Below are 10192 nucleotides of genomic sequence, written 5' to 3'. Positions count from 1 at the left end.
CCGAGGCCGTGCCTGTGGCTGAGGACCCTGAGTAAATCACGTGTGCATTTATTTTTAAATTGCGGGGCACACCATACACACTGAAGCCGGCGCAGAAAGTGTATTTTTAATGGAAAGAGTTGTGCAGTGAAAACTTGTGTAACCAGCACCCAGGACAGGACATGACACCCGAGGTCCTGAAACCCCGCCCAAAGGCCACCACCCCACCCTGGCCTCCCGGGGTGGGGGGGGTGCCGCATGCACAGGAGGCGGCCTGCTCTGCCTCTTGGGTGCCGGCATCCCCCGCACTCACGGTCACTGGCACGTCCGCTGCGGAGGCTGCTCTTCCCCCCGCCCCCGTGCCGGCTGCTGCACAGACCCTGCCGTGGACGCTGTCAGCGCATCCGTCCCCTGGCGAACCTGTGTGAGCCCCCAGGGCGTCGCCGCGGGGCCTGGGGGGCGGACGCCGCACGTGCAGACCCATCCCACTGTCCCCGAAGGGACGGCCCCTGTTCACACCCCCAGCGGCAACGAGAGCCCTCGAGGCCCCTTCTCCCCAGCACGCGGAGTTCCGCGGCCTGCCAAGGGGCCAGCCACCTGAGTCCTCCGTGAATCCATGAACCCCGCCCCGCCCCATTTCCCGTGCTGCACACGCCCCGCAGGCCCTGCTCCGACGACGAGGCGGCCTGCCGGCTTCCCCCAGGCCCTCTGCCACACCTGCCGGGCTGGCCTGACCCCACCCCAGGGGCTCGGGGTCTGTCGCTGCTTGCTCTGTGGCCGGTGGGGACACGGAGGCCCAGAGAGGCCTTGGCCAGCATCCCCAGCAGAGGCAGTAGCCACAGGCCTTAGACCCCTTCCCAGAATCTCATCCCTAAAAGGCCTTCTTCGGCCCCACCCTGGGATCCCAATCCCCTCCCTCTCTAGGGCTCTCAATTCCCACAGCACCAGGGAGGCCCCAGGGGAGGGGCGGGCCAGGGGCCAAGGGCCAGAGGCTCCCCAGGGAAGGCTGTCTGGGCCCCAGCCCCAGGCCGAGGAACTCTGGGCACACATGACCCCCGGGAGGCCAGCTGGGCCTGATCTGGGCTCACCCTCCAGATGGACACTCTCGTTCCCTCCGTCCTGACCCCTGGCACAGGCTCCTGGCAATGTCCGCTCTCGCCCATCTGTGCGTCCTCCCATCTGGGCATCAGCACCCTGACTGCGGAGAGCCAGCCGGGGTGATGGACGACGCAGCGTGCTCCTCAAGGGACCCTGCGTCCCTCCCCCAGAGCTATTCCTGGCCTGAACGCCTCCCCGCCCCCCAGTCCCCCCACCTGACCTGACCCCACAGCTGGGAGCCATTTGGCTGGGGGTGGGGCAGCCCTGCCTATATAAGCCAGGACCTAGGTGTCCCAGGCACCCTGGAGGCCCAGACCCTCCACTGCTGACCTCTGCGCACTTCAGCTGGCCCCCCCGCCGGCCCGGCCATGACGGGAAAAGCCGCCTCAGAGGCCCCCGCCTCTGGCCCAGGGGAGAACACCTCCGAGGTGGCCCAGGTGCCCGCAGAGCCCGCAGAGGAAGGGGCAGCGTCGCCGAGGAGGATCACGCAGGAAGAGCAGGCTCCTGAACCAACACCTCCAGCACCTGCCCCTGCGGCTGCTAAACCTGTGCCTCCAAGTGAAGGTGACAAGAGGTGGGGCATGTGGAGGGGCAGGCAGGATGGCCGGAGGAAGGGGGCTCCTGGCCACCTCCCTCTCCCCTCCTCCCCCCGCAGACCTGCCCAGCATCCCTCTGCAGCTGACCGTGGAGGATGTGAGCGACAGCTCAGTGACCGTGAGCTGGGAGCCCCCAGAGCGGCTGGGCAAGCTGGGGCTCCAGGGCTACCTGCTGGAGCTTCGCAGGGAGGGAGGTGAGCTGCGGGCCAGGCCCTGGGTGCGCCCGGGCAGGCGGGTGGTTGGGCTGGAGACAGCAGGGACGAGCCCCTGGTGTTGCCGTCGGTAGGTCGGGGAGACACACCCGGAGAGTGGAGGCAGGGGTGTCTGAGTGACCTTAGGAGGGGCCGTCCCCCAGCTCAGGGAGCCCCTGAGAGACGGCCCAGAAGCCCGGGCCTGGGCTCTGCTCTGCAGGGGGGTGAGGGAGGGGCTGCATCTCAGGAGACCCTGCTGGGGGAGGGCAGGGGGACAGTGAGAGACAATATGGAGAAAGAGGACCGACGCCTGTCCTCCGCCCCCGGCGGCCAAAGTCCGCCGGGGTCCTGCCGCAGACCCCACCTTCTGGGTGACTTGGCAAATGTGTCCCTCCTCCGTGATCTTCAGCAGCCACACCTCCCCGGCCACCCGTCGGCCCTAATGGCAGGTGTCCTCAACGCCGTTTGGACACGAGAGGCAGGGAAGGGGAGAGGGGGGAAATAGGCCTGAGAGGGAGGTCAACTTCCCCAGTCACCAGCGAGAAGGGACGCCCCGCAGGGCCGGCCGCCCTGACCCCCAAGCTGGGGCCTCACACCCCCTCCCCCGCAGCCTCGGAGTGGGTGCCCGTGAACGCCAGGCCCGTGATGGTGACCCAGCAGACCCTGCGGAATCTGGCCCTGGGAGACAAGTTCTTCCTGCGCGTGGCTGCTGTGAGCTCCGCGGGGGCCGGCCCGCCGGCAGTGCTGGACCAGCCGGTGCACATCCGCGAGATCGTAGGTAAACCTCCCCAGGCACCTTGTCCGAGGGCCAGAGAAGCCGAGGCCAGTGGCCAGAGAGAAGGGGGCCGTCGTCCCCCGTCCCGCACCACGGCTGCACACGCCGCACGGGGCCACCTTCCTGCCTTAAGAAAGCTCCGGGTTCCCTGTCAGCCACTGTGCACATCGGTAGATATTTATTTATAATTCACATATGAATAGTTCTCAGAGCAGCTTATTGTGAAAGAAAATAAAATCTCTAAAACAAAAAAAAGTTCCAGGTTGCTGTGCAACAACAGACCTCTAGAGGTGCAAGAGGCCACTCCCCTGAGGGGCCCAGCCTCCAAGCGTGGGGGCTTCCTGACCCCCAAAGTGAAGCTCAGGCTCCCCAGTTCCCCTGCCAGTGCTAACAGCCATTCCGTCCTTCCTCCTGCCTAATCTCCATCCCTCCAGGGGCCGAGAAAGCTCCCTTCTACCCATTCCCTGAGTGTTCCACGAGGCCCGGGTTCCAGGTCTCGGGGCAGAGGCTTGGGGACAGAGAGATGTTGTCCCTCAGCGTCTCTGGTGGGAGGAAGACGAGGGCCCTCGCAAGGCCCGTGAAGGGTTCTCCATCCCCAGAGGGCAGCACCGCCCTGGGGACCTGAGATTTCTATTTGCGGGTGCCACCTCCCAGGGCCGGTCGGGTTTCAGTCCGCTAATGGCAGTGAGTCATTTCTTCTGATCCGAGGTCTCTGGGGATGGCCCAGGGCCCCAGTGAAGGGAGACACAGGCCAGCCTGTGGCCTGAGGCTTTCTCCACCTCCACCCCTGGTCCCACCTCAACCGTTGGGGAGCACCCCATAGTTCTGAACAAGGCCTCCTGAAACTGGGGGTTTCATGGCCACGGGAGGGGTCAAGCTCTGACCTAAGGACACGCATCTCAACTCCAGGGCCTGAGCGACGTGGGGCCCACAGGGAGCTCAGAGCCACAGGCTGCCACCGTTGCTCAGGGACCCTCGGGAGGAGACCTAGCCCAAACCTGACCCCCAGACCGTTCCTGCCTGCCACGTAGCAGGACGTCTTGCTGGGCTTTTCAGAACCCGAGGACATTCCTAGCCTTTCAGTCTGGGTGAGGCAGGGCTGCACAGGGGGACACAGAGACCTCTTGCTGGGGCGGTTCTTAGAGCCCCCCACGGCCCAGGGTGCTCGGACTCCGAGAGGCAGCAAGGGCCCGGCCTCTCCGCCAAAGCCCGACGCTGATGGGCAGGCTCAGCACCCACGACTCCGCTGAATTCCTCTGGCAGCGCACAAGGGGATTTCCTGGAGAGAAGGGGGAGAGACTGTGAGCAAACAGGGACCAGCCAGGCCCGCCGGGTGGGCAGGGCAGGGTGCGGGCCAGTCCAGGTTCCTCGGCTGCTCAGCTGTCTCTCCTCGGCCACCTGCAGCTGCCAAGCATTCCACCCCGAGGCTCCCGGAGCCCAGCGCCCACCCAGCTAATCCTCGGAGACACAGTGTCCCTTCTCACTGTCTCCTTCCCTCCGCCAACTGCGGCCACCTGTTTGCACTGAGAAGCCTCAGTCACCACCAGCTCCACGCCCCTGGGGGCAAGTGACTCCTGCCCTGGGAATGCCCAGGGGCTTCAGGGGTGGCTCCCGATGAGGTGCCAGCAGGCCGGCCAGGTCCTGCCCTTGCCGGGGCCAAAGTCAGGTGTCGGGAAGAACTCCCCAGCTGTGGGACTGGGCAGGGGTGGGAAGGGAAACGGCCCGAGCCTCCATGTGACCAGGAGACAAACCGCTGGGCACCTGGGCCTCCCAGGGGCTTCTCAGAAGGTGCTGGGCTGGTGGGGGTGGAGGGGCTGGACCAGGGGGCCGAGGCTCTGCGCCTCCTCCCCCTCCTCCTCTCTGGGAACACAGGCCGGCAGGTGCACACCCCAGCCTGGCCAGGTCCAGGAGCCTAGCGACGCCGGAGGCCTCCCTCTCACACCGTGGAGGCCCTGCCTGCCTGGGGTCTCCTGGATCTTCGTCCCCAAGGGCCTCAGGGGCTGCGGCCCCTGCTCTCAGTGGGGGCTTCCCCCACCCCACAGGGGCGCGGCCCCAGAACTCACTCAGGAGCCCTCCTGCCCCACCAGCAGCCCCCACCAGTCAGCAGCCCCGCTGCGGTGTTGAGCTGAGACTCTCGCTTTGATACAGAGCCCCCCAAGATCCGTGTGCCCCGCCACCTCCGTCAGACCTACATCCGCGAGGTGGGAGAGACAATCAACCTGCAGATCCCCTTCCAGGTACGTGTCTCCTGCCCAGGGTACCAGGCGGGTGGAAACCAGGGCCCCACCTGGTTTCCAGGAAAGCTCAGAAGAGCCCAGGAAATGTCAGGGTCCCCATGGGGGTGACCTGGGACCCACCCAGGTGGTCTTTCCTCCCTCTGTCACGCACATTCTCCAGCCTGTGGGCAGGGCAGCTTGTCCCAGGGCTGGCTGGGCACCTGGGGTAAGGCTGGGCCTAGGCCTGTGGCTCTAGCCTCTGTGGCCCGTCCTGGGAAGGGCCAGTGGGACAGCTGCCCAGACACAGCTCCAGAGACGCTGGAACTGGGGGGCTGTCGGGGGCTGGCCCCTCCTATACACACACTCTGGGGGCTCCACCCTCCCAGGGGAACCCCAAGCCCCAGGCCTCCTGGACCCACAACGGCCGTGCCCTGGACAGCCAGCGGGTGAGCGTGCACACGGGGGACAAGGACTCCATCCTCTTCATCCGCTCGTCCCAGCGCTCCGACTCAGGCCGCTATGAACTCACCGTGCGGCTGGACAACCTGGAGGCCCGGGCCGCCATCGACATCCTGGTCACAGGTACGGGGCCGGGGAGGCCGGGATCTCTCTCACCAGGGGCCCAGAGAGCCCCCACCTCCCGCCCCCAGAGCAACGCTCGGGCAGCCAGACCAGGGGAGAGCGGTGGGGACGGGGCCTCGGGCGAGGGCTGGTGGCAAAGCCAGCCCTCCACCTCACCCCTGGCACCCGGGTCCTGCAGAGAAGCCGGGGCCTCCCAGCAGCATCAAGCTGCTGGACGTCTGGGGCTGCAACGCTGCCCTTGAGTGGACACCGCCCCAGGACACAGGCAACACGGAGCTCCTGGGCTACACGGTGCAGAAGGCCGACAGGAAGACAGGGGTGAGCCCCCGGGGCGGAGCGGGAGAGGGGACTGGGCGGGAGGGGCGGTGGCCCAGGTGGCCGGGAAGGCCCAGCCCGTGAGAGTCCAGGGACTCAGTCCCGGGCTGCCCACCACGAGCCTGACTCCCGCCACTTTGGAAGGTTGCTCTGGTCTCTGGGCCTCGGTTTCCCCCTGAGGACCCCACGGGTGGCAGCCGGGGGCGGTGCTCTCCGAGGCCCTCCAGGCTCTGCATGGGATTTCTGGAAATTTCACGAGCCTCTGAATCACTGGGGGCTCCTGCTAGAATGAAGGCGGTAGTCCAGGAGGTTCAGGGCGAGGGCTGAGGACTCAGAGGCTGCCCACCGACTCTGCACTTGCTGGCCCTCGGGCCGCACTCTGGGCCTGAGGCGCAGGATCCTCTGAGGGCCCCAGCGAGGTCACCTGAATGCCCCAGGGCCCCTTCTCCCAGTTGAAAGTCTCTGAGCCCAGGCCAGATGCTTCGGTCTCCCGGGCTGGAGCAGTGGGTGAGCAGGGGGGCGAGGGGGGCTGAGGGCCTGGGTGACCGGGACCGGTCCCGCAGCAATGGTTCACCGTGCTGGAGCGCTACCACCCAACCACCTGCACCGTTTCCGACCTCGTCGTGGGCAACTCGTACTCCTTCCGAGTCTTCTCGGAAAACCTGTGTGGACTCAGCACCTCGGCCGCGGTCACCAAGGAGCTTGCCCACATCCAGAAGGCAGGTGGGTCTAGGCCTGGGCCTGGGCCCGGACCAGGAGGCAAGCGGCGCTGACCCTCTGTCCCCACCTCCATCCCCAGTTTCCCTTGGTGTGCCAGCCGCCCTCCCTGAGGGCTTCTCGGGGATGCTGCTCCCAGGACAGGGCCGCCTGTCCAAACCCGTGTACGCCGTGCACAGATACACACCCACGCACAGCTGAGCACACGCCGCTGCAGAGAGACAGACGAGGTGGGCTGCTAGAACGAGCACGCCAGGGCACCACCTTGCCCACAGGAACGGTCCCTCGGGAGACCGTGTCTTCCTTCCGTAGTGGCTGACCTCAGAGCAGCCATTGGGCTTCACAAGTGCAGTCCCAGGGCCAGCCTGACGGGCAGTGTGCGGGTGGACTCCGGCCAGTCTGCTGAAAGCGCAAACCTCCCAACCCTGACACACCACCACAGAGACGGACGGGGAGACGCGGTGTTTATTGTCTGCACACGGGGCGTGGCCCCTCAGTCACACGTGAAGTCCCACGCCCCTTCACCCTCACTCTGAGGGCCCCAGGGCCCCCCCCCCCACGCAGAGTCTGTGCCGGCTCCAGGAGGCTCACCCTTTCTAACACCAGCCTGAGCCGCACAGAATTAGGAAGAAATTTTTAGTTAAAAAAGGAAAGCCAGTCAGATCTCCAAAGACAGTGGAAATGAAATGCAGTGTCTCTGGGCTGCTGGTCTCCACCTCAGCCAAGATCACCTCCACCTTTGCTCCCCGTCTCCCCTCTCTGCTCCCATCCCCGGCCCACCTGGGTCTCAGGTGCCCTGTGCCTCTTTGAGACCTTCTGTCCTACGTGCCCGCCCACTGGCCGTGCCTGGCTCCCCAGCGATCCCTGGAGGCTGAGGCCTTCCTCCAGGCCACCAGCGTACCGCCTGGACAGCTGTGCTCCACAGGAGATGACACCTAGATGGGAACTTACTGTTTCAGGAGAAGGGTCTCCTCCTGTAACCTCAGATTCACCCCATTTTCTCCCCAAACCCAGATACTACTACCAAACTTAAAAGGTTTGTTGCAAGAGACTTCTCAGAAGCCCCCTCGTTCACCCAGCCCCTGGTTGACCACACCACCACCCCTGGCTACAGCACCCAGCTCTCCTGCAGTGTCCGAGCTTCTCCCAAGGTGAGGGCTGGGGCCCTTCGGGGCAGGCGGACTGAGGACTCTGGCCGGGCATCTCCGCCAAGGCCTGAGGACGCATTGGAGGCCCTGTCCCAGCCCGCAACCGTCCCAGCCGCCTGTGACCATGTCCCCCCAGCCCAAGATCATCTGGATGAAAAACAACATGAACATCCAGGGGGACCCCAAATACCGTGCCTTCTCTGAGCAAGGCGTCTGCACCCTGGAGATCCGGAAGCCCAGCCCCTTTGACTCCGGGGTCTACACCTGCAAGGCCATCAATGTGCTGGGGGAGGCAACTGCGGACTGCCGGCTGGAGGTCAAAGGTGAGGGCTGGAGGAGGGTCTCTCCTTGGGGACCTGTCGGGGTGAGCAGGAGATGCCCCCTCCCCTCCCGCTGGGCTGGAGGAGGCTGAGCCTTGAGAGGTAAGGCAAGGCTGCGGGGTAGTGAGACCACTGCGGCCTGGGTGTCGGGAAGGCAGCCCAGGGTGGGCAGAGGGGCTGAGAGTCCCCCGGACTGTGGCCCTGAGCCTCTCTGGCTCTGCCGCCACCAGTCTGGTCCCCAGAGGACCCCTCGCCCTGGCCCAGCTCTTACACGTGGTGTCTCTCCCAGCCGCAGCCACACACTGAACAGCGCTGGAGGCGGCTGTGGTGAGGACGAAGGTAACCGGCTGGGGCGCCCCAGGGACACAGCCCCCGGGGGAGCTGGCAGGCAGGGCCCTGCTGGGGAGGCTGGGAGGGCAGTGACTCGCTGCACGGCCTGGTCCTGGCTCCGAGTGACCGGAGGCCAGGGTGTCCTCTTGGACCTGTGTCTGTCTGGTCAGGAAAGTGGGGCCGACAACCTTCCCTGCCTCCCCTGCAAGGTGAGGCTCTGGACACAGAGGAAGTGGGCAAAGCTCAGGCCCGGGAAGGAGAGAGGGGCCCGCTTCCCCCACGGGAGCTCATGAAGCGTGTCCTCTGCCAGGTGCTCTGGGCTTGAGGGGTCGGGGCCGCCAGGCCGAAAATCAAGCTCCGCGGACGCCCCAGACCCCCGTTTCCAAAGTGACCGCTGATGGCTCTGCTCCCTGACATCAGCCCAGCCTCCCTCCCCCGAGGCTGGAGCCCGGGACCCAGGAGGGGCCTGGCAGGCCCGGCCCAGCTCCCCGGGCACCAGGCCCACGGTCGGTTGGTCAGAGCTGCAGGCTGGGTGAGAGGCACTCAAATAAAGGTGTGCGTGTCACCGCCGGGTCTCTGCAGCAGTGATCTGGGACAGTGGCCGTCGTCGCAACGGGGTGGCACCGTGTCCCTGCGAGGGGGGGGGTTGAGCTGTCACCAGAGGGGGTCTCCACACACAACCCCTTGAGGAAGGTCCAGTGGGAGGGGACTGGAGAGTTCTCGGGGGCTTTCCCGACGTGAGCTTTTGCGGGGTCTGGTTTCCTGGGGTTTGCTGCCCCAGGGTAAGAATTGTGACAACAGACACACCTTTCTCTGGCCCCTCCTTCTCCGAGAGCCTCCGCGTCACCCTGCTCCCCACTTCTGGGCCCTCACTTTGCATCCCCTCCGCCACCGAGACTGTCAGTTGCCCCGCATGGGGTGGACCCCCAGTCTTTGGGCCCCCCCAGTCAGGGGGCCTCCCTGGGAGTCAGGGCACAGCCTGCCTCTGAGGAAGGGTGGGCCTGGAGTCCCTGTTCACGCACAGAGTCCCACCCCCACCGCCCCTCTGGACAAGGGACTTCGGGGTTGGTAGGGGGTGCCCTTGCCCAGACACCCTAAAACCCTAGACTCTGCAGCAGAGCCCCAAGGGCCCTGAAAGCCAGGCTAAGTGCAGGGGGTGCCGTGGGCATTTAGAGGCCAGCAGCACCTCCTTGCCCACACCCTCAGGAGGGCGGCCCCTCTGGGCTGCCCCAGCCTGCTGTATCTCACCCCAGGGGGATCCACAGTCAGCCACGTCCCTTGTGCACCCCCTCACCAGACAGGCACGATGGTCCCACGATTTGGCAGGTCTCCATCAGGCCCAGAAGCAGCAGCAGTGGGTGTCAGGAGAGTCCAGGCCCCTCTGCGGACTGGTGGCCCAGAGGGACAGGCAGCCACAGTCCAGGCTGCTGCTGGGCACTCAGTGCTGCCACCTGGTGGCCGTGGGAGGCCCACAACACACTCCACACTTGCTCCAAAGGCTAGTGCAGAATAAAGCAGATATTGGAAGAGATCTCTGGACTTGCTGTTTCTGCCTCCTTCCCAAGAATAAGCCTGGGCTGCCCTAAGCAAGGACGGCAGGCACCCTGGGAGGCAGGGACTCAAGATGCTCACTTCCGCCCCTCAGCGGCTCTGGCCACTTTCTCCTGCAGACGGGGGAGAGAACGAGGCACTCGCTCCTCTCCTTTGCTCGTCTTGCAGGGGATCCCTCCCCTCCTGCAGCTTGGTCATAGGGTTGCAGGGCCCCCACTGCTAAGATGGGGCCCCTGCCCCCCAGCCCCACCCACGAGGCCTCTGTCTGAAGCCAGGGCTGCCCGTGGGAACAGGCACGTGGGGAGGCAACAGCCACCTTCCTCCTCCTTCAGGTGACCCGCTCCTTCCCCGTGGACTGCCCCCCAACCCCCTTG

General features: G+C 65.8%; 1 protein-coding gene across 2 annotated transcripts; it reads left to right on the top strand.

The window, feature by feature from the left end:
* Positions 1–1364: 1364 nt before the first annotated feature.
* On the top strand, positions 1365–8720 carry MYBPH (myosin binding protein H). Of its 2 annotated transcripts, XM_045860951.1 has the most exons (11): positions 1365–1641; positions 1733–1867; positions 2475–2642; positions 4788–4876; positions 5242–5437; positions 5616–5755; positions 6316–6475; positions 7484–7620; positions 7754–7940; positions 8227–8276; positions 8578–8720. In XM_045860951.1, exons 1-10 carry the CDS (start codon positions 1446–1448, stop codon positions 8241–8243), a joined length of 1425 nt encoding a protein of 474 aa, XP_045716907.1. In that variant the 5' UTR covers positions 1365–1445; the 3' UTR covers positions 8244–8276; positions 8578–8720. The 2 variants fall into 2 exon arrangements, with proteins under 2 accessions (XP_045716907.1, XP_045716899.1); XM_045860943.1 differs by lacking the exons at positions 8227–8276; positions 8578–8720 and having other exon boundaries at positions 7754–8037.
* Positions 8721–10192: the final 1472 nt, after the last annotated feature.

Source organism: Phyllostomus hastatus, unplaced genomic scaffold, assembly GCF_019186645.2.
Source record: "Phyllostomus hastatus isolate PE091 unplaced genomic scaffold, TTU_PhHast_1.1 phas_contig_148, whole genome shotgun sequence".
NCBI lineage: Eukaryota > Metazoa > Chordata > Mammalia > Chiroptera > Phyllostomidae > Phyllostomus > Phyllostomus hastatus.
The sequence above is the reverse complement of the archived record's forward strand: the minus strand, read 5'-3'. Positions and strand labels throughout refer to the sequence as shown.

Bases quoted from the DNA above. Each gene is read 5' to 3' on its own strand.
- MYBPH (XM_045860943.1), top strand. From the start codon at position 1,446: ATGACGGGAAAAGCCGCCTCAGAGGCCCCCGCCTCTGGCCCAGGGGAG. The intron at 2,643-4,787 runs GTAAACCTCCCC...GCTTTGATACAG, and splicing joins GCACATCCGCGAGATCGTAG to AGCCCCCCAAGATCCGTGTG. The intron at 4,877-5,241 runs GTACGTGTCTCC...CCACCCTCCCAG, and splicing joins ACCTGCAGATCCCCTTCCAG to GGGAACCCCAAGCCCCAGGC.